Genomic DNA, 24,192 nt, shown 5'->3' on the forward strand with positions numbered 1-24,192 from the left:
TGGGCATTAGTATATAGCTTCTGTTAAATTAAGTACATACTCTTCTTGTAAGACAACATGGCCCTTTGTGAGCCAGATGATTTCATCTCAACTCTTTGTCTTATGAAATATTTTCATAATTAGAACAAAAGTAATTGTCATTAAAATTAAACAGAATGTAAAGTCGCTGAAAAGAAGAATTCAAGATTTTCAGTCAGCAGCAGCAATGTTACAGAATTTAGAATTAGACAGACTACTATCATTTCTTCAGCACTGCTCTAATCTGATGGCCTTGTTTGTGTGTGTGTGTGTGTGTGTGTGTGTGTGTTTGTGTTTGTGTGTGTGTGTGTTTGTGGGTGTGTCTTGTGCTCTGCTGTTATCTGTCATATGACCCACTTCTGTGCACTGAAGACACACAGGCATACCAGCTTGTGATGGTCATATGTTAGAGCAGAGGAAGACTGTGTTAAGCAGAACAAACCCATTTCAGCCTCCTTCAACAGAAGAACGAATGCAACCTGTTGACATCAGAAAATTTCCATGTCATTCACCGGATAAGGACGCTCAAGATTTTCTTTTCTTAGCCATGGGTGGATATGCTTGAATGTGCTCTGTGTGCACACCAGCCTTCATTTAGTAGTAGCTCAGTATAAGCGGAACAGTGATAAGCTGATGAATACTGAGCTTCGATTTCCTTCACTTTACTCCTTCTAACCTTAGTTTGACAACATTTATTAAAAATCTCTCTGCACAAATGCTTAACGCTTTATAAGTGATAATAACACTGACCTAACCTTTCTGCAGGCTCTTAACATATAGATATAGACACTGCAGATCTGTGCCCTTCAGTATTTATCCACTCCAAATTACCAAAAAACACCCACATCAGTCCACGTTGGCATAACTCATCCGAAATCCTGTTCCCTCACTGCACCATGAGCACATCTCTAATGCACACGTAAACACACTGTAGATGGCTGGTTTGAATTATCACAAGGAAAACACCAAAGCACAAGTAAAGTAAATGAAAAACCCACAAGCTGACTTTCTGCTGTTTAGCACTTGATCCTTTTTTAATTATTTTTCCTAATACAAATCTTTACCAGCCGCTCCATCCACAGAGTCATTTGTTTGTTTTTTTTTACTTTTCTGTACATCTCTCTCCCTTTCTCTTGGAAACACAGACGACAATGCAAGCACCACAGAAGCAGTTTCATGTCTGATTTCAGTGAGAGAGGTAGAGTAGTGTTTCATATACACTTACACACATATTTACTTTCCTTACCGCCCCTTTCAGCTTTCTCATTTAGTATTTACATATGGTGATATGTTTAGTTCACAAACTATGTCAAGCTTTTGTTGCCTGTTCAATGCAAATAACTATATCTGAATAACATTTGGATATGTTTTCACTACATCCATGTTTAATTGTTGCTTATCTTCTGTATTCACTATTCTGAATAGTATAGCGTTTATTTGCCATGCTACATGGTAGCTGAATGGCGAAGCTCTGTTGTCAGACCTTCTCTCAAACCTGTGAAAGCACCAGCATGTGTGAGCATTAAAACTCAAAACATACGTAGCTTCAACAAAAAAACTGTGTGGACATGTTCAACTGCGGATGTCGAGCAAGTTTCAACTCTTTGAGAGTTGATTTTCATATTGTACGGAAATGAACTGAAATCAACTGTAGTAGTAGTACTGTAGTAGTTACTGGGCCGACGACGCAAAACCACTGCTTTGGTCTTTTAAGACAAGAGCTTGCTTTTAATCCTAAAGCAACCTGGTGTTAGAAAAGGGTTTGATAATTAATGATATTGAAATACAATCAGACCCAAAGGCGAGGGACAGAGCACAATGGAATTAAATTAGGAAAAAAGATTATCAAGAAAAAAAACAATCAAGATTAAAATAATTAAAATGTACCCTGTAAAATAGGCTATTTAGGTAACCAGTAATTTGAAAAATCAAAGTCATTTTCAGATATTTTAGTTCCCTAATAGCTTCAAAAGAATTAAGAGGAAAAATGTGAACACACAAACAAAGCAGTGGCAGGGACGTGCTTATGTGGAAATATTTCTGATAGTCAGGGACCACCAACTCTGTCTCCTATGAATTGCTCTCATATGCAACTAATTTGCAATAGGGACTTAGATTCACTGGCAACATTTTGTTCCAGTGCAAGAATTGAGTGTCACATTGGGTTTGTTTTTTTTACCACAGTGCCTGAATTCAACACCGTAGAAACAACTTTTAGACTGCAGACATTTTTCATACAGAGATCACAATTTTTCTCAGTATTTTTGATGTTGGTATGACATGTCCATAAAAACATTAATAACGCTTTAGTTGCATGAAATGAAAAACTGGCAGTGTGTTGCCTGATATGTGTATTTAGCTAATGCAAAAGAGTTACATGTCAACATTATCCATAGTATGTTCAAGGAGAGCAGCACTACAGCATTGCTATAGTACTATTTGTGTTTACAGTTCACTTTAGATAATATCTTTCTTAGTCAAATACCTGAGCTATCATATACCATCATTTTCGTCTTTAACGACACCTGTGAGCTGAAATTACTGCTCATCTGTAAGAAATGACACATTCAGCAGATGTAAAAATTCATTCAGAACTGCAAGAAATACTTATTACATAAAAGTGTTTTTGTTTGTGAGTATGTAGCGGTGCACTGCCTGCATATATGAATTTCAGGGAGAAAAAAAAAAATGTGGTTACAACACCAGTCAAACAGTACATGCTGGGCTTAACACAGCTCCTTCCTGGAGTGGAACCCATGGAAAAAGCATTCAAGTCCCAAGTCTGAATAGTGGGTTACTGCAAATACACCTCTATTTTTGGGGAAACTCCTCCCTAACTGTCCACAGGTTAGGATTAAATGTGCACAATTCTTGTATTAACTTCTCATGGCACTTTGTGAATCTCGACTCTCGAACACTGCCAAGCGTTAAAAAAGCCAATTAGATTTAGATATCTTTCCACTGTGGGAGTCAATGTGTAATTGTAGAACTGAAGCTCTTGCTCCATGCTGTCTTCACTATCAACAAACTCTACCAGCATCACACATCTTGGAAATATAAAGTAGTCCAAGCAGAGCCATCACAGTTTTTGCGTAACCCTCCGTATGCTCACAGACAGCACATTCCTACAGTGTATGCAGCAACACTGTGATGCAACATACATTAGTGTACACATGAAGACGCTTGTTTTCTGTTTTTGATGCTGCAGTGCTGTGCATGTTACACTGTATTTAAAAGCAATACTATAAACAGGTGTCTGCACGAGAGCAGAACAGAAACCGGTCGAGCTGGTCCAGCATCTGAATAAACAGTAGCAAGAGTAAAAATTAAAGTCAGTATAAAAAGTTCAGCTGCTACAAATTATGCCTGAGCCACAGTGTCTGAGCCACAGTCAAACTGCACAGATGAAAAGTCCTGCACAGAAACCAGTGTGACTGATTTTACTGTGTGTTGCTCTCTAATAGGCAATAACAGAGGCTAAGAAACAGCACAGTTTAGAAACCAGTCCGACGGCTGCATAAAAGGTTCAATAAACCAATCAGACCTCTGTCAATCAAGAAAGGAGACAGTCTGCTACAAAATACAGAATAAGAACTCGATCACACAGGACATGCGGTGTAGGCTTCGAAACATGAGGAGCACTGCTCTACTTCATGGCAGCTGCAATGGACTCCAGTGATGAACCAGAGTCAGAGCAAGAAAGGTGTCAAAATGTATTTAAAATGCTGTCCTTCACAAAGACACATCATGTACATTTATCAGTCACCTGTCAAGTATATAGGTGGTGACTGGTTAAGCATCTGTACCTCTTATAAACCTGCTTTAATCAATGTTTTTGATATTTACATTAAAATAAATTATTTATTTTTAATCTATTTTTAATGAAGTGGTTGCTAGTAGTAGTGGTGACAATTCACAGACATCTCTACAGCTCTATGGATGTTTTTGGCCTATTTTAGCTTGTTCTGGTTTTACAAATTAACAACTGTTCATTCACATTTACAAGTCAGTCTCAACACTCTCATCAACCACAATTACAGCAGCAAGTGGTGGTTTTTAGCGGAAAAAAAAAGTACACTACACTACCTGTACACTACCTGCCCAGCATCAAAAGGCAGGCAGACAAAGTTAGCATCTAGCTGGTGAAGAAAGTCAAACATCTCACAGCAAAAGAGCCGGATCATTTTCTCAGAAGGTGATGAAACAGAGCTAAAAGGAGAGTGAATATGGGACTGAAATTCTCCATTGGGTTGATAATGTTGCTCAGTGTCTGATGAATGTGTAAATAGGTTTGCTAGCATGTTAGCTTTGATATCTTTAGCCTATATGGTGATAGAGGCGCACTTTACAAACTTTTTAGAGCAGCTTTTAAGAGCAAAAACAAAGACACAAACACTCAATTCTCCACAGATTTTTTTTTTTTTTAATGTGATGACTGATTTTTTTTTCTTTTGTTGTGCCAACGAGGTACATGAACTTTAGTAGAAATGCTGAACTCAGCATAACAGCAAATCCTTCTTGCAAACGGTGGCTAACCTGATCTCAGTTTGATTTTTTAAAGTGTATTGGATTCATTCGCAAAACGATGAGGAGGAGGTGCAACAAAAAACAAAGGCATTTATTTCACATGAAGAGCGTTTCAACAACATTCTGAATGAAATACCATGCCAATTAGTGTTTTTCCACATTTCTACACTGTGTCCTTTTATATACTATCAAGGTGGCAACTAACATAATCATGGAGTGGGAAACTGTCATTTTTGACCGTTGATGCACAAACTATACGTGAAAACACTGCTGCTGGCCTTTTGAGTTTGGCTGTTATTGTTTGTAATGCAGATAAAGTGTGGTGTGTCCAGTAAGCGAATCAGTCCAAATCATAACCAAAGGACAAAGTGCAGTGGCATTCTGAGTAAAGAAAAATAGTAATTTCTTTCCTTTCACAACATTCTTCACATGCAGTCAGAAAGTTAAATAACACAGTGTGTTTACACTGTTGATCTTGTGTGTCTGTAACCTGAAACTAACTTCAATTCAGCTGTCTGGACACTCACGTTTCACTCAGCCCGTCTCTATGTGGCAGCTAATGGTCTGTTTCCTGTCTCTCTGGCTGCCTGGCACACACACCCTGTTTAACCATTAATCTCCCCCATTACGCTCATGCACACCACACACACACACACACACACACATTCCCTCCTGCAGTCCGGCTTTACAACACACTAAGCGAAATTCATCAACATATATGATCTGTATTAGCATTTGAATCAGTGACCAAACCTCAGCAGTGACCGATGATTAAACCTCAAAACATTTTTTTTTAAATCAGATCTCAAACAAAAACAAAGAAGCAACTCGACCCCTTGAGGCAAAAACAGCAGAAGGAAGATGACTGCACATAAACACAAGGAAGGCTGAATTTCGCAATTATCAACATCAAAGGAAGCTAAAGTGAAAAATAACAAAACTTGAATACACACAAGAGCTGTCATTGTGCCTCAGCAGTTATTTTCACTGTTATTTTCATTCACAGAAATAAAAAATACGTGAAATAACCACAATCTCTTAACACCTAACTACATGGTGGTACGTAATGTGTTAAAACTATGTGCTGGTACCACAGGAACAATGCCAATGGAAGTTAATTGGGATCTTTTGTCGTGGTAGATATGAATATGACCCAGAGAAGTTCAGATAATGTCTATATGAGATGACAAATTTCCCTATTTGGAGGTGGTGGGTTGGTTGGATGGTGGACGTAGCTGCAGGAGACCGCTGTTCGATTCCCGCTTCCAACCGTGAATGTCACGTTTCCAACCGCGAGTCGGGATAGTTTTTTGACAACTGTAACTACAATTGTTGTGGTGTTTACTGTTGTCATGATGACAAAGGTTGCCTAACTTTAAAGAAGTAGTAACTTTAACCCACATCACCTTTCAAGTGATCATTTTTACCCAAACCATGATCTTTCCCTAACCCTAACCCTAACCAAATGGTTTTTGTGCCTAAACCTAACCAGACCTTAGCCACAGCATTGTCACACCATAATATATAATTATTTTATAACAGTGATGTGTAACAGTTTTGGAGAGAACAGACAAATGCTGCCTGATCTCACAGAAATACATGAATAACAGCAACCTCTTAACGCATGTAATTTTAACACATTATGTGCTGCCACCACATAACGTGGTGTTAAAAGGTAGTGATAATTTCACATATTTCGGTGAGATCAGGTCGAGAAAATCTAGTAAAAGCATAAGTTTGTCTGCAGATTGAAGTAAAAAATAGTATTTTTAAGGAGTGACGTGTGTCAGTGTGTGTTCAGATACTGAATGTCATCCTCTAGTATGGCATAATTACTTATATCAATAATATATAAATATGTAGAATAGTATTAGTGCATGAGAGTATACAAAAGTTCCTTTTTTACAGTGTCTGAGTAGCTTTTTTTCCATTTAACACTCAAATCATAACAGGTGCAATTTTCATCAGTTTTTAAAGCTGGTGGAAAACAACAATCAAATCCAGAAATGTTCACTTTCGTCCAAAAGTTCAAAGTTAAGTAGTTTAAAACATTCTGGATCACCTTTCATTTTACACATTTGTTATTGGAGCATGGTTACTTCCACTTCATTCAAATTCAGCAAAGAAGTACTCTTACTCGAGTTGGATATGACAGTTCTACTAACAGAGTCTAATAGTGAAGCAGCAGTTAGTACTTAACATTAAACAGTTTTTATTCATTACTAACTAGTATATTTCTAACTGTTAGTACAGTGAGTGTACAGTGTGCAGTCCAGCAGTTTGTACTCACTCTGCTGCTCTCTTTGAACAGTTTAAAGCTCATCCACTTTGGCATGTCGACCTCTCTCCTCTTCTGTCACCCTCTCTCTACGCTGCTCTCTGTGTCTTTGACAACTCCCTCGTTTGTGTCTTTGCCACACACACAAACACGCCCTCACACTCTCTCTCCCTATCCCTCTCTCTCTCTGAACAGCCTTAGCTTTGTGTTTGATGGGAACAGCACTATGCTTGGTGTGTGCATGAGTGTGTGTGAGTGTGGGTCAGTGTGTTCACATTTCTCCTACTGTCTCGAAGCCACTATTGCACTAAAACACTACACTGTGTGTGTGTGTGTGTGTGTGTGTGAGAGACAGAGAGAGAGAGAGAGAGAGAGAGAGCGAGAGAGAGAGAGATTGTGAGTGTGACACAAAAGTCATATGACCAACAGATGGCTACTGTACGGCTTCAGTCTGAACCTGACACTGAATGCTTTTGATTCATGAGAACACACACGTGTAAACAATTGCTAGCCAGTGTAACAGTGTTGAAAATGCATGCTGGAAGACCAACAAGGAAGTACAAGTGATATCAAAATTACACCAAAATGCTTTGAGGATCCTTTAAAAGCACAACAATACATACTGTATTATTACACTGTTAGTTCCTGATAAGGTACATTTATAGATATATTACTTTTACTCGTGTTCACTTTCGTCCAGCATGCTGGAAGTTACACAGAATGGAGCCAAAAATGAAATAGGAATAAATAAAAACAAAACACAACTGTCATATACAGCCTATACATAGACTTACACACCGGATCAAACCAATCAGGGTCACCAACATTAGCTAAAGAAAACAGCTAGGGAGATTCCCCGTAGATACTGCCTGTATCCAACTGCAGAACTGCTTTTAGACACTCCCATGTGACAGCAATGGCAAGTTTGTCACATGTACATTATGATGGAAATTAAGTTCTCCTTGACCTTGTGTAAGATATTAAAAACATGTGTATTAGTGGATTAAAAAAAAGACTATGCGGCAGGATGGACTGAGGTCTGTGTTAGCCATTTCAACCATTTCATGGTTAGGATCCCCAAAGTTATTAGGATTTATCCTCTGGGGACCATGGATATCTGAACCATATTTCATGGCAATCCATCCAAAAGTTGTATATTTCAGTCTGGACCAAAGTGGTGGACTAACCGACCAATACTGCCATCCTTGCAGCCACGCTGCTAGCATGGCTAAAAACTCAACATCAGTGTGTTTTTCCAGAAGCAATGTACAAGGTACTCTAAATAATCCACAACTATTCATAGTAGGGGTCATGGTTTATGGAAAGAGATATCGCTGTTGAAACACAAAGAAAATAAATTCTATTCACCCTCATTGTATTTGTGTGCCTACAAAAAGAGATGTACATCTCATAAAATGGGCAAATAAAACAAGAGTTATGAATGTAACCAAGGTTCTATGACTTCTGGATACCTGGATATGCATCATGCAGAGTTCATACAACCTTAGTTAGATTTGTTACTCTTCTATTTCATTCTTCCTGACCGCCAGAGATGCTATGTAATACCTGGATGATCCATACCAACAACGTTACGAGGAATCTATACTCACTGTGCCTCATTTGCAGACTAAAGGAGCAGACAAGTCTGCCTATGCCACAGGATGAGGGGCGGCTATGTTAACTCCATAGAAGTGGGCAAAGGTACAGGAAGAAGACCAGGTAGCTGCAGTACAGATGTCACTCAGTGTAACAACTTTCAAGGCAGTCCAAGAAGTGGAGCCACTCCTGGTTGAATGACACTTCACAGTGGGGAACTGGAGGCCCCTGAGCCTGTGATATGGTATCAACAACCCAGTTCAAGTGTCTTCTTGGACAAGGCGCAACCCTTCCTGTGTCCTCCATAACAAACAAATGGCGCATCAGACTTACAGAAGCCAGCTAACACATCTATGTACTGTGTCAGAGCCTGAATAGGACAAAGAAGGCTGACTGTGGGATGCAGTTCCTCTGTCCCTGGCTGCAGGGCAAAAACTGACAAACTGACAGACTGATTGATGTGAAAAGCTGAAAGCCACAATAACCCCAGACCCATCAGAATTCCTACGCAAACAGTCCCTGGCAACAGACAGGGCATGAAGCTCACCAACTCACTTTGCAAATGCAACAGTGTCTAATGGCTTACCAACAGCCATCTGAGGTCAGCCTGTTCCAGAGTCTCAAACAGTGGGGAACATAAAGATTCTAGAATGATAGACAAATTCCATGAAGGCACCCATACAACATGTGTGGGTCACAACTGGACAGCACCTTTCAGAAAACAGCTCACCAGAGGATGTGACCCTACAGTTTGATCATCCACCAAAACATGTTGAGCCGAGACAGCAGCAATTAACAGTAGAGACCAAGAGCCACTTATCGAGCAACCATCCATCTGCAAAAATAGCAATATGGGCATAGAGCAATGCTCTGGGTCCACGTGTTGATCCTTGCACCAACTAGAAAAGAGTTTCTGCCTGTTGGCATACAGCATTGTAGTTGAAGATGCATAAGCATTTAGTATGGTCTCAACCACACCCTGATCACAAGAACTCAGTAGCAAGCCTGGCCCTTCAGGGGCCAAACATGTAGCTGAGGGTGATCTGGGTGAGGATGCCAAATGCCCCCCTCCCCCCCCCCCCCCCCAACTGAGACAGAAGAGTCTGTCTCAGTGGAAGAGGCCAAAGCACTCTGTTGAGAAGCCGAGAGATCACAGGAAACCATATCCTCTGTCTATTCTGTGAAATGTCAGCATGAGTAGTGGAAGTGGAGGGAAGGCTGTTGAACTTTGGGGGCCAATGCCTGAACCGGATACAGTTGATAACACCCAAGGGTCTGAAATTAAGACCGCCCAGAGGGTAAGATGTTGCAGGGAGAAACAGCTGGCACCTGGACTTTGGGAGTCAGATTCGACTCCCATGACCTTTGGACGGCTTGTGGGGTCAGTTGGTAGGAGCCTCGTGTTTGGGTGGGTGTTGTTGGATGTGACCCTGCTGAAAAGAGGAGCATCCAGCCCTCAAGGGACTCCGAGTGCTAACGTGCCTGGCAAAGTGTCTTCCTGCACCCCTCTGACAAGAGGGACTGGGCAAGCCACACTTGGTGCCAGGCCAAGGTCAAGGTGGACATCAGTCTGCCAAGCTCTCTGGTCATGAAAGCAAACACCTGGAGCAAAGCATCACTTAGACTCTGTGTCAAGACATCAACTCCAGCAGTCTGGAGAGTCTGCAATAGAGCTTGAACAAGGTGGGAGTTTCTACACCCCATCCAAGCTCCTACATCATAGCTCTTGCTTGGGGGTCATCAGTGATTTTACACAGCGGGCGTGGACAACGAGCATCCGGTCTAAGGGCTTCATCTGGAGATTCTATCAGAGAAGCAATGGAGGCATCAATGGCAGGCATTTGGTCTAGACTATATTGGGCAGAATCCATCATAGCAGCCAAAGCCCTGCAGTCTCAGTAGGTGGAGTAATGCCTAGGGGTCTGGCCAGCACTTCTGAAGTTTGTCAATGTATGGCACACAGGGTGGAACTCTGAAGGCTGATGGTTGTGATGGCTGTGACTGTGAGATGGCCAACTGGATGGCTTGCTTAACTGTGGAATGAACAGCCTCAGCATCCCTAGCTGTAGCTGTAGCTAGGTCATCACTCTGATCATAGGCCTGGAGTGGCGGCTCTGGAACAGCAGTGACAGCCGAAGTGCAGGGGTTGATAGGCTGTAAATTACGATGTAAGGCCTTAATCTGGGCAAATTCTGTGGCCAATGTATCCACTTTAAGAGCCAAAGGTTCATCACACTTCATTTCTTCTCCTTTGCCTGCATGCTTAGAACCTGAAGTGGGGCTGAATGCAGGCATTCCTGAAGGAGGTAAGCCAGCTTCAGCAATGCTACTGTCAGACCTGGCCAACCCTGAAGTCTTCTCTGCTAACGGCATGCAGCTGCAATTAGTGCAAGCATTATCTGTCAGTGCCTGCCTTAGGTGTTTGATGACAGGACATGATGGAATTCTGCTGAGAGGGACCAAGCAGGATTTACAAACAGAGAGCATAACTGACTTCAGGATGGAGTTTCTGTCATCCTTCATCAGGTTGCTTGCATCACCTGGGTCACATGTGTGAGTTTGTTGGTATTATGTCTCAATCTCCTGTGCATGCACGCGATGCATATCCAGGTATTACATACCATCTCTGGTGGTAAATAGAACGAAAATCCTCTGCATGGTTAAATACCACAAATATGCTTTATTTTTTTATCATTTGGATCAACTGGCCTATTAACTTTTGATATATACTATTAACTCATTCCTGGCTTTATAGATGGCTTCGCTTCATTAAGGCACAACAATAAAAATGGGTTTGGCCTCTAGTGAGTCTTTCTCTTCACCAGTGATACATATTCAGGCCTAAACGAGCAGGATGTGCTCGTAAGTTTTATTGAGTCTGGCACACATAGAAACACAATTTTTACTCCAACTGGAGGTGGAAGCTAAAAACAGTGTTTGTCCTCTGACCTACAGGGCTGTGGTGGAGCCATAAGGGCTGCCATGCTATCAACCGCTGGAACGATGCTTTAAATAACACAAGACCACAGACTGAACCACAGCTGACTCATTACACCAAAAAACATCACAGAAAATATATACTCCACACAACGTCACAGAACTGACATTCTTAACAAGATGTTACAGAACTCACTCGGATATCAACAAAACATCACAGAACTGACATCGCATCATGTACTGTATACTGGCAGCAACTAACTCTAAATATTGTGGAAAACAGTATATACATACACAGTAATATAGAGTAGTCCTTAAGTATTTGGAAAGTGGCACAACAAGTGCTCATACTTAAATGACAAAATAGATCAGTATCACGGCCACACACTTTGTACACCAAACCATTCACCCTGACCTTTTGCCAGAACATAACAGTGCGACTTTGACCTTTGCTAATTAAAGGGGGCCGTTATTGCCCACATGACCTCAAGACATCGCTCAATAGGAACATTTGAACAAAGGTTGAACTTGAGCAAACAACGTTATTTTTCTGGTGAGGACAGTCCTGTTTTGACTGTTTAAGCTCTGTAAACCAGCACATTGTATTTAAATTAAAACAATTAAAGTTCTGACTTTCAGATGTAATCTGAGGTTGTTTACCTCCAAGTTGAGTTAACAGTGTAGGGAGTAATTGAAGTCCTGTCATTGTTTTTATCAAGCCATGCTTGTAAAGTAAAGTAAGTTCTCTATCTTAGCATCATTGTGTTTTCTATTGCATTCTGTTCTGTTGTCACATCGTTGAAACTGAAAATCTAAAGTGAAGAGTGAGAGAGGGAAAAGGGAGGACGTAAACAGAGAAAGAAATAGCGAGAGGGAGCAGCTGAAAGAGCAGTAAAGCAAGAGGCAAACAGAAATACTCTGCAGAGACACGGAGAAAAATCAAAAAAAAAAACAAGGCATTTGTCATATAAAACTTCTCCAAAAACCACCATAAACGGTAGCTTCCCACCCTGTCTACACACACACAGACATCCTCTAGACGCAGACAGCCAGTGGAACATCTGACTTACCAGTGCTGGGCTGTTATTATAGTATATGGAGGACTGAGAGGGAGGGAGGGAGAGAGAGAGTGAGAGATACAGTGATAGATATGTGTGAAAATTGAGAAAGTGAGAAAGAAAGAGGGATGGATTGCAAAAGAACAGACGGAACATGTGTGTGTGTATATAATTCAGTGAAGGTGGAATGAAAGAAAACAGAGCAAGAGGTATATAAATAGGGGAAGAGAACAAGAAGGAGTGGAGTACATAAGAAACAAGGGAAGAAACAAGGGTGAATCCGGACAGAGAAAGATGGGAAGACGTTTACAGGAAAAGCACAATATACATATTGAACGAGATCTTGTATTAATACTTGCATAACTCTGACCTGACATTCAAATTTAGGAAGGCACAACAATTCTGCTATAGCTTAACAAAACCAAAAGATATGTGCTTAAAGAAAAAGGAGGTTCCTACTGTCAAATTGTGACTTAATGAACTGGTAAATAGCCTTAACTTAAAAGAATAATACTTCAAATCTGTTTTTCACACAGGCAGAACTGCCCTGCGCTCTTTAAAATAACACTAATAATAAATAACAAATGGATGCAATTAACACAGAGCTTCAAGTAGCATCCAACTGAAACCCACTGTCTTTTCTAATGCATTTAGTAACTATAGCTTCTCTCACTTCACGTGGCATTTGATGTATGAAATGGTGCACCTGCAATTTTATCCCTCAGGGTTAAAGTCTAATTTAACAAAATAAAATGCAACTGTCTACCTGTCCATTTTTTTGTTTTGCTATCTTGTTTTTTGTTTGAATAGGTTGATTAAAATCTTTCAGATTTGCTGACCTGCAGTGTTTTTCTCTCAGGATTGGAGTGAGAGTGCAAGAGAGGCTGCGGTGTTGAACAAACATGCCTGCTGCAAACAATGATTTCAAGATACCATATCTCGACTTATCTTTACTCCAAAATACATAAGGAATTGGCATAACTTATAATAAACCCCTGGGGCGCTGGCTGAGACGTGGGAATGAAACAAAAGGGAGCACCACCGCCCTCCACACACAAGAAAACAAGCGGTGCCACACTTTGAATATTCTCCTGGGAAAAAAAGAATACAGTAGTCTCTCAAGCCACCCAGCTAGCCACTACTTTGTGCTTTAACAAAAGATAAATGGATTTAGACAAGGTAAAGAAGCATCTTACAAAAAGGGGTTGGAAAGGAATGATGACAATCTATCAAACAGGATTTTTACATTTTTTTCCCAAGAGGGATAAAGATTGAGCCCTATTTATGCCTGATTTTTATAACTCAGAGAACTGCCCTAGTTCCTATTTTGTTGTCACATTAAAAATAAGCTCTCAAACTCAGTGTAATTAAAAACAGAAATAAATGAAAAAAGTAACAGTAAAAGCAAGACGCACAGACACAGGGCAGCTCACAGTTAAAGTCCTGCTCTGCTGTGTCAGCACATGAAATATGAAACATACCAAAACAAAAATGTAGGAACTGTGCTTTTTTTTCTTTGATGTTTTCAGGAAAACAGCAGAGGAGGATCCAAAAATAGCTAGCTAGAGTTTTCTAAATCCTAGAAACAATAAACTGGACCGGAGCAACAACACACCCACACTCAAAAAAGGGCTGGAAAAATTCATTATGTTGTTTTCATTGGACGGAAAGAAGAGACAGACACAGCAAGACACACCACTATATAAAATGATCTACACATATTCACAGTTATAGCTCGGCAGACTTGCGCCTGGACTGAATTAATTGTACATATATTTTATGAAAAAGCGGCATAACAAGCAAAGCGGGACAGACAGAAAATGAGACAGAAAGAGATGAAAGTGGAGACAATGGAAGTATAAAAAAAAAAAAAAACAGACGGGAAAACAATTTCAGATACTACGGCACACATACATACACCCAAGCCGCACTGCTCAGGCCAATCTGAGTGGGTGAGGAAGAGTGTGAGTGTGTGTGTCCATTCATGTGTGTATGGGTGCTGACATTTAGAGGCAGCGTAATGTGTAGGCGTGGGGTTGCACAGTGAAAAGGCCACACTGTGTAATACTACAGTGGGAGGCCATGACTGACATCTGTGTGGGCTTGTTAGTGGGTGGATGTGTGTGTGTGTGTGTGTGTGTGTGTGTGTGTGTGTGCGTGCATAGCAATCGGAAGAGACATGGCAACATTGGAGAACAATCAGCTCAAATCAAAACAACTAATAAAACTGTGCAACCACAACAAACAAAACAACTGCCACACCATATTCCATTCAAAATATGTCAATTTAATGCTTTGTTGCTTATTTGCAAATGAAGCTGCCCTTCAGAATATTGACCAAAGACCTTTAAACAAAGCATTAAGAGTCACTCAGTAATTCAACAATTCCCAGTTCACAAATTCAATCCAATTTTGCTGATTATAATTGGTTTTTGCTCCTTTCCCTTCTTTTAAAAACATGTATCAAAAAGTGGTGAGTACTAAAGCACATAACACAGATTGTGCCATAACAGAAAAAGGCTGGTAAGCGCTGGACATGAGGATCAGACAATGGTACGCCTGAGTGGACATGTGCATACCTCTAGATTAAACTGTTTTAAAGTGTTTCCTCTTACGATTTGGACACATAAACACAATTTGACTGTTAAAAGACGGGCTTACTTGGATGTGAGAGGCTGGTTGGTAGGAGGCATCTGCACAGACACCTGCACACAACCTGAACAGGTTTTTCATCGCTGTCTGCTTCTCTGTTTATATGGTGACATTACCGAACACCTCTCATACACACATACACACGCTACACACTCAACACATCCGTAACCTTAAGCTTTACCCACATGTAGACTTATGGATGTAACACACTCACAAACACATAACCATAGAGCTGCATTCATATCACAGAGTTGAGTTTCTATGTATTTTAAGAAAACGCACATGGAAACATGTGCACATACACAGTCTTTCTGTCACTGGCACATTCACAGCCCCTGCTTCTGCCCATTGTAGCCATGTGGGAGACCCCGTAGCGCTGAGACAGCTGCGGGTCATCAGCTCGTCACGGGCCACAGAGCCCAGTCTCAATCAGCTGCCTTCAACTGCTTCTCCATCCTTCAACCTGTGAGAAGCTCAGCGTGTGTGTGTGTGTGTGTGGGTGGTTCCTACCTTGTCGCTGTCCACAGTGTTCTGGGACGTCCTGGAGGCGATGGAGATGGTATCTGGTTGGCTGCTGCCATCTCCCTGACTGTCTCCATCTTCACCTCCCTCCCTGAACACGTGCACAATCAGAATGAATGAGAAGAATGAGAATGTGTTTCTATTCACTGTGACAGAGTTGATGTCGCACCCTTTGTGATAATAGCAAGAGCAAATCTTGGCAACATTGTTTTATATCTTAGTAAGGTTTTAATCTGCTGTGATAGCACTTTTTATCCCGGTGATAAGGTTTCTACCCGCAGTATCGTTGTTTACAATGATGACGTTTCTAGTTGTGGCAACAGTAGAGGTGTGTGAAAAAGTCATGTCTCAAATCTACTTATTGCATAAGCTTTTGAGGAATGATGGCTCAAATAACAGGAGTGTTACTGGTTCTACATTCCAGTGAATTTACTGAAGATTCACTCAGTGAGGGTCAGTTTTTTGTGTAAAAATTTGCATCTCTGTTAAGTAGGTGCAAATAGCAGAGGTGTAATTAAGGAAAGTTGTGTTTAGGAGGAGAAACCTGAAATAATTCTGAGGAAAACTTATTGACAGCAAAGAGTTCAAACTGATACGGATCAGCACTGATCTATTAACAAAAGTATGGTGAAAATTATAACAGTAAACAGAGAGGGGACTGAGGTGATGTGCTTTTGTAGTTATTAAGATATATTTTCTTTTGTGCAGCTTATTATGTCATTCTATCTCTTTTATGCGTCATTTGAAGTTTGTTTAATGACTCCTGTTGCACTAATAAAGTAAGCAGAGCTCCAGATTATGCCAAATTATAATTTATTGAGTAATTAAATACTTTTTCTTGGGTGGACTTGAACAGTGAATGTTTTGGAATCAAGACCACCACATTGTTTCTTTTCTGAGCTAATGTCGGACAACTGAACTGAACTGAACTGAACTAAACTCTCCTTCACTCCCAGGTGCTGACTGTGTACTGAGCTGTTGTACATGTCATGTATGTACTATACAATCTGACCCTAAGCAATGTTTCTTCCCACAATAAAGATGTGTTTTGCCTGTCCTTGGACAATTTTTCACAGATTTTAATCCTCAGTGATGTCTGTAACCTCAATAATGATACTTTTAATACTGAAAAATACCTTTAAGACTGTGGTGATAGCTCAGCCCTCAGTGTAAACATTTCTACTTATGGCAACAGTGTTTCAATTCATGGTGACTACATTCAGCGATGACAGTTTGACCTTTGCTTGCAGCATTTCTACAACATGGGTGGATATTTTTTCACCACTTCAAAAACACCTTATAGCCACAATATCCACCTGGTTCACTAGCAGGTCCCATCACATGTGCATCAAAGTAAATCTTGTAAGCACTACTGTCAAAGTGTAAATTTGTGTGTCCTTGCTTACCTCTTAGTGTTATTCCTGGGTTTGGTCAGTGCTGGTGTTTTAGGCAGATGAAGAGGCTCCTTGAGCGCCCCCTTCAGGTGAGTCATTCTCTCCTGGATCACCTCCCTGATGTTCTTAATCCACTCCTGTTTAGCTTCCATACTGGACGCCTGGAGGAGACACAACAGTATAACATATTATTAATGTGACACCTTATACTGGCAGCATAATCAGTCATTTTTTTTTTATTCATATTTTATTTTTCACTTACTTTTAGCACCGTTTTATTATCAGAAGATGGGGTTCGTCCTGCCCATAGAGCAAATTTACATGGGTCACCTTCAATGTGCTCGGTCACCCCCAACTCTGACGTCTGCAGGGCAGCGAGGAAGGAAGAAGGAGGTGAAAGGAGGAGATGAAAAAAAACAGTGAGATGACCTCAGGACTGAATTGATACACACTTGCTGCACTTGTGTCACCGCAAGTGACAAGTGACAGTTAAAAAAACAGTCACACACACACACGTGCGCATGCTCACCAGTAGTTTGTTCTTGTATTGGTACTTGGTTCTGCCTGCTGAGTCTTTGATCTCCTTGCTGAAGACCAGGGAGAACTCAAACAGGAAGAGGTGTCGGTCCCGTCCCTTTCTGATCAGAGAGCGTGGATCCCAAACCTGGAAACTGTCTTGCAGGATCAGCTCGCCCTGCACCTCCAGGTTCTCCTCGAACCCTGAGGAAGAGGAGGACAAAGAGATTTAATAATTATATTAAACAGGCTGCACTCAGACTCAACACACAATCATTAGGCCCGTTCTGTACAATATGAATTCCAAATAAGTAATCTAAACAGAGGTCAAGCCGAAAACAGTATTTATTTTGTATTATGATAGTATATATTTTTATACATTTTAGCATACATTAGCATCTTACCCTCCAACATGGCGAGATGCATGGCATCATTGGCTCTCTTAGGAACACTGAGCATCACCTCCAAACCATCTTTAATCTCCCCTTTACCCTCCTCACAACAAGACAGTAACTCCTGCAGGAGATGGAAGGAAGGGAGGACATTAAATGTGATGAGAGGACATAACAGAATGCAAAGGCAAAAAAGCAATTAAATTAAAAAACATATTTTTTGTACGGTATTTTAGCTTCACATTTGGCCTACATACTCCATCAGTCCTGGTTTCTTTCTGACTCCCATTGGCAATCCACTCACTCACTCACTCACTCTCTCACTACCATCTGATGGTGTATTAGCTTGGATCACTCAGGAAAAAGAGCTGACTCTTCCTGTTTTTTGTTGTAAAACTTTATCAGATTTACCTTTAAATCCAAACTGTATCTCTGTATTATACTTATGTGTCCAAATAAATCTGTTGTTCTTGGTTTGTACATGTGGAAATTTGCCAAACCTTTATTCCTAACGTCTTTTGTATGAAGATTTAAAGTCAAGTGTGTGTGTGTGTGTGTGTGTGTGTGTGTGTGTGTGTGTGTGTGTGTGTGTGTGTGTGTGTGTTTGTGTGTGTACCTTAAGCAGTAGTTGGTACTTTGTGATCCTCTGGACTGGTTTGATGAGGTAAGAGGAGATGGAATTTGCCAACCCGCGTCTCTGCTGGATGTCCTGTTCATGCAAACAGAGACAAAATTCCAGCAAATACAAAAATAAATAATACAAAATAAATAAAATTGACTAAAATGTTAAATGTTCAACTCAGTATGCTGCTGCTGCCAGGAATTGAAACTTTTCCATGATCAAACAGCACCATCTGCTGACAAAACTGGTGAACTACACTACTATCACCACCACCACCTGCAGGAAGGAAATTAGAAACATGCAGTTGTATATTCTTTTTATTACTGTCTTGCAGAGTAAGAAAAGATTCACTCACGTCAAAGAAGGTGCCGGCATGTTCCAGTATGAGCTGACTGGAGTCTGGCTTGTTCTTACAGTAATCCACATATATATGGAACTTATCAGCCTGGAAAACAGAATAAAGAGAAGAGATGTGAGAGGAGAGAATAATTGTTTAAAATCTTATAAAACATTGTATATTTACAGAGGGGTGATTTCATTATGCTCTACACAGCCCCCGTCCCCTTTTCAGAAGGATATCGAAGGTCAGAGGTCACAGATTTTTTATTCTGATCGTGTCAAAAGTAAAGGGCTGACTCTCACCCAGGTGACGAAGCAGTGACCCACATCCTCTGGCAGCTGCTCGTAGTTCACCAGCTCCTTCAGGAAAATACTGGAAACACACACACACACACACACACAGATGCAGAGAGCATAAGATCACAATTTGCATTTAATAGTTTTTAATACTATAAATGTTTCTCCACTATAAAAAGAAAAATCATATTGTATTGTATTATATTGTAATGTATTCTATCCTCTGGGTTTCTTCAAAGTTTGACTGCAAGAAAGCAAAATAACATGAACATATCTGAGACCCCTAAAGAGTTTTTCTGTCCCTTAAAGATCTAAATGGAGTCAATAAGTACAAAAAAAAATCCTTGAGGAATCAACTCAGAGGTTTCTGAGGGAACCACACTGAGATCAGAACCAAAGAAGCTCCTCAGGGAAACCTCTGATGCCTCTTCGGCTTCCTTATAGCTACAATATTAAGAAAAACCCAGGAACCCCTCAAGGGGATTTCAAGTGGTGATAGTTCTTACAGTTAGTTAAGAGCATTTCCACTGCAGAAAAACTAAACTGGAAATTATATCATTGCTGCTGAACAAGGTGCACACAATGATCTTGACCAGGTTGTTTCTATTCTTTAACTTCAGAGCTTGAAAACAAAGTATGTATATGTTATCGGCCTTTCTGCCATGTGCTTGTTGCTAATTCCTACGTCTGGGAAGACAGGCTGGTTTCTCCACCCACAGCACAGATAGTGGGCTTGGTGAGAAACCATCTACAAGTCTCTCACTTGCTGTGGAAGTCGTAGATCTCCTGCATGTTGCCGAAGATGATGTGCTCCTTGTTAGCGATGCCTGGAGGGATCTCTTCCACACCGCTGGTCATCTCCCACAGGTAGGTCTGACACACAGGCAGAGAGACCGACATGTAAGTTAAACCGGATGACATTTGATGTGTAAAAACAAACAAAAAAAAAACACACCAGCAGAGGACTGTTTCCCACCTCTAGACACTCCTGGAGATCTCTGACGTAGGTCTTCTCTGTCTGCAGTAGCTCTGCCATGATGAACCTGAGACAAGAAAAAAGTTAAGACTACTAGAGAAAGCCCACAAAGAGGGATCAGATGGCAAGAATTACATAATCGGTACTACTTTGTGTCTTCCATTACTGCATGAGCCTACTGATGTTCCTCCAAGACTTTTACTTGAAAAGATAAAACTCCTTCAGAAGGCTTCAGAGGTAAGCTGGAACACTGTGCTACTACCTCAATTACGTGTCTTTGATGCCTTTTTAGTCTAAACTTTGGTGATATCACAGGACGCAGATGATCAACATGGTTGAGACAGACGGAGAAAACACAGTCTTGGCAGGGAATAGGAGTGAATTTTGTTCAATAGGTTCAACAGGTGAATTATTGCAGCTATATTGTGATTGAATTGTCATCTGACAGTCATTTTATATGCTTCATGTATTTCGGGTTTGAGTCATGATGTAGGATTTCTGGGTAAGTTAGTTCACAGCTGCCATGACAATAAACTAGATCTCATAAGTTCCAAGTAAGACAGTTGTCAAAGTTTAATGGATGGTGTTTATTTTTATTTTTAAGAGGCAGCAAAATGTACAGACTTGTTGTCTCTCTTCTCTCTCGTCCAAGTGTCATTTCCTGTACTCACTCTTTCTTCCTGGCGGACTTCCTCTTCTCCTCGTTGACCTCGTGGTTGGGGTCGCGCAGTTTGACCTCAGGGTCGTCCGTCAGGCTGGCGGGGATGATGTCTAGCTCTAAGTCTTTATTGTCCTGCACAGAGGAAAATAAATAAAGAGTCTTTGTCAATAATCTGAAAGGAAAAAATATAGATGAATATTTATCCATATTATGTTTGTAACCACGGTGATGTTCACCTCTGAGCTGACACCGAGGCTCCTCTCCAGGCTCTCCTGGTACTTGGCCATGCGTAGGGAGAAGTCACGGTAGCGGCGGTCCACAGTGCTCACCCAGCGCTTCAGCTCTGACACGTGGGCGTGACCTTTCTCCACCAGGTTGTCCGCCAACTGGATCAGCAGCTTCACCTTCTCCTTGGTTTGCTGGGGGACGTGCACACACACACACACACGTTATTTGAAATTTTAAAAAGGAAATTGTTTTCAAAGAGAATATAACATTCTAGGAGTGTTGCATATCAAATGCCAGCTATCTGCTCCAGCAGTCATGTCCCGTACCCGTCTATACAAACACTTACACCCAAGTCTTCCTGCCGAAATAATATGGTCAACCATTTAGAGTGTGAACCTGACTGTATCTGTCCTAAATCTTTTTAACATTTTCCCAAAGAAGGCAGAACTGAAAAAATATTAAGGAGATACAGCATACAAAAAAAAAACCCCTAGTCTCCACCCCCACCCAATGTCCATTTATTATCAACCCCAGACATAGAAAAACACAAAATAAACACAAAGAACAAATAAACTGACTGTATCAAGCAATACAATAAAGAGCTGCAACCATATTTAGCTGTAGAATGAACAGGGCCTCTGCATTCCCTTGATTTGGCACCTAAAGTCTAGTGAAAACATATGATTCTTAATGTAAATGTAAGAATACAAAGTTCATGTTTTCCTCTGCTTTGTGAAAAAGTGTGCAGATTGAATTCTCATGTTATTCAAACAGTGCACATCTTAACAAGTATGAATTTAAGGGCACACTGTTCTTTTAGTGTTTACTGGCTTGATGCTCACAGCAGCTCCTTTGAAGCTCAATAAAGCTGTCAGTAGCTAAGCTTCAAACACACACACACAGTGTACCTTGGCAGTAAGTCTGAAGTGATGGTAGTCATTGAGGAGCTGCTGTGTTTCCTCGCTGCTATCGCCAGGTGACGTGTGTGTGGCCAGGTAAACCTCACCTGTCTCCTGGATCCAATCCAATGCCTGCACACACACATACACACACACAGACACAAAGACACACCATCACACAACAGATAAGGTTGATTCTCAGTCTCTGTATTATATTTGCTCTTATAAACTTTCTCCCTGATAACATAAACCAGATGTTCCTTTAGTGCTGCACATTTCCCCAAAGCCAAAATCCAGCCAGCAAAATTTGGTTTTGTTTCACTAATGCATGCACGCACGAACACACACACACACACACACACACACACACACACAAACACTTGGATTCTGACCTGTTTGGCACTGCGTTCAAACACCAGGTACTGCTGACATTGGTCCAGCCTTCGTTTCTTTAACGTCCAGAAGTGAAGGACTCTGTTTTCTCTCTGCAGCAGCTCATTCAGAATGGCTGCACACAAAAACACACATTACATAAAATATACACTTCCTAAGCTCAAAATGTGTTCCCAGCTCACGGATGAGGTTTTCAAACCGAACTTGAGAATACCTTGAGTAAGTTCATTATACCACAAGTCTGATTTAACACATCCCAGGAAAAAGTGAGGCATACAATTTGGACTTTCATATAAAGCAGTTTTGTTCCCAAATTCATTCAGAAATCTGGGCATTTTTTTTTGGTTAAAATTCATTTCACATAATGTTTCAACATTTCATAATTGATTCATAAAAATCATAGCAATGTTTTTCAGTCTGTCACAATAAGACATGAATTAAAATATGAAATAAAAATAGAAATATGTTAATGGATTGTAAACCTATTGATGTGACTGGTTTTCAGTTGCTACCACAGTAATAACAACGTCACCAGTACTGACCTTTGACTTGTTGTTCGGGTCCTCTGGTGTGACCGGCAGCTCCAGGCATGCTTACGTTGTTCCTGTGGATGTACTTCAGAAAGACCTCAGCATTCCTGCGGGCCAGAGTGCACGCCTGGAGCACAGGGACATAGTGGTTACAATGACGCTAACACACTTCAGATACACAGGCTGTTAAGGAGTTCCTCTACAAAATACTGTATTCTTCATTTTGCTGTCAAAAATTGGAGCTAACCTGTTTGGTTTGGTTCAAACAAACTCTGGTGTGTTTGTTGGTTGTTGTGAAAGCTGTCTTTAAAATGGTGCAGCCCAAACAACCACAATGAAACCAGTTCAGAAGGTGGGTTTTGGTCTAGACCAACAACTACAGGTTTGAAAGTAACCATGGTGATCCAATAACCTGTCCTATCAATTTTTTTTTGTTACTTCAGTCAGTATGGATCTACCAACTGAAGGTCATTTGCAGATTTTATGCAAAGCTAATGAAACTCCAAAGTATAAACAGAGAAACCGAGACTTTATCAGCTTAAAAGTAATTAACTTAATACATTTTGGTCATGATGGATGCAATAGTTGTTATCTCTCATCTCTTCTGATATTCCATTTCACCATCTCATCTCCTGGCATCTTATCTCTTTTAAGATGGTGTAAGAACCTTTATTAACTTAACAATATTTGGAAATGGAATCTAAATGTATAGGTGCCGTAGAAATACTTATTTTGTATTTTGTTCTGCTTGATTCTGCTCTAGTGTCCTCTATTCAAGGTTAAAAATTCTTTGTTGTGTTTGATGTTTCTGTTGTTTTCTTCTGATTTTGTACAAGCCTTTTTCCTGCTGTCAGATAAGGAGAGTTGATTCACCTTGAGGAAGGCTTCTTTCTGCTCCAGGTGTTTACTGATCAGAGGTAGGAGGTGTTCGCTGTCGGCCGACGTTCCCAGTTTATCATGACTGCCGCACCAGTCCTCATCTCGACGGTACTCCTGCTCCAGGCTCTCTAACACGCTGCACACCTGGATACACACGGAGTTGGTGACGCTATGACAGCACTACTGCTCCACACTTAGATATAAGAAATCATAAATATGTGTGTGTGAGATGTACCTGTTCAGAAGTCTTGTAGAAAGCCACGGAGGCATTGACCAGCTTCAGGCGGTCCTCCATCTTCAGCATCAGCTGCTGCCAGTGAACGGCCACTTTCTCTGCACAGCTCCGAATCGCCTCTGGATCATAGTGACCCGCCTGTAGCATCATCTGGAACAAACAAGGGGGAGAGCAAAAGGATAAGACAGAGACAGAGGGTAAAATATGATCATAATGAACAACTTTCAACATCACTGGGGATGT

At 40.8% G+C, this 24,192-nt stretch overlaps 1 protein-coding gene across 4 annotated transcripts in view; it reads right to left on the reverse strand.

The window, feature by feature from the left end:
• The window catches only part of kalrna (kalirin RhoGEF kinase a), a 156,695-nt gene that overhangs the window by 55,430 nt on the left and 77,073 nt on the right, over positions 1-24,192 (reverse strand). For all 4 annotated transcript variants that reach the window (XM_067604265.1, XM_067604262.1, XM_067604264.1 and 1 more), the window contains exons 22-38: positions 23,950-24,099; positions 23,709-23,858; positions 22,848-22,962; positions 22,305-22,420; positions 21,922-22,044; positions 21,022-21,204; positions 20,796-20,917; positions 20,125-20,191; positions 19,912-20,021; positions 19,155-19,224; positions 18,868-18,957; positions 18,507-18,599; positions 17,903-18,014; positions 17,512-17,702; positions 17,245-17,346; positions 16,995-17,143; positions 15,577-15,679 (exon numbers count right to left, since the gene is read on the reverse strand). In XM_067604265.1, coding sequence (XP_067460366.1) covers positions 15,577-15,679; positions 16,995-17,143; positions 17,245-17,346; positions 17,512-17,702; positions 17,903-18,014; positions 18,507-18,599; positions 18,868-18,957; positions 19,155-19,224; positions 19,912-20,021; positions 20,125-20,191; positions 20,796-20,917; positions 21,022-21,204; positions 21,922-22,044; positions 22,305-22,420; positions 22,848-22,962; positions 23,709-23,858; positions 23,950-24,099 — 2,046 coding nt within the window. The remainder of the gene's footprint in view (positions 1-15,576; positions 15,680-16,994; positions 17,144-17,244; positions 17,347-17,511; positions 17,703-17,902; positions 18,015-18,506; positions 18,600-18,867; positions 18,958-19,154; positions 19,225-19,911; positions 20,022-20,124; positions 20,192-20,795; positions 20,918-21,021; positions 21,205-21,921; positions 22,045-22,304; positions 22,421-22,847; positions 22,963-23,708; positions 23,859-23,949; positions 24,100-24,192) is intronic.

The sequence above is a fragment of the Thunnus thynnus genome, chromosome 11 (assembly GCF_963924715.1).
Source record: "Thunnus thynnus chromosome 11, fThuThy2.1, whole genome shotgun sequence".
NCBI lineage: Eukaryota > Metazoa > Chordata > Actinopteri > Scombriformes > Scombridae > Thunnus > Thunnus thynnus.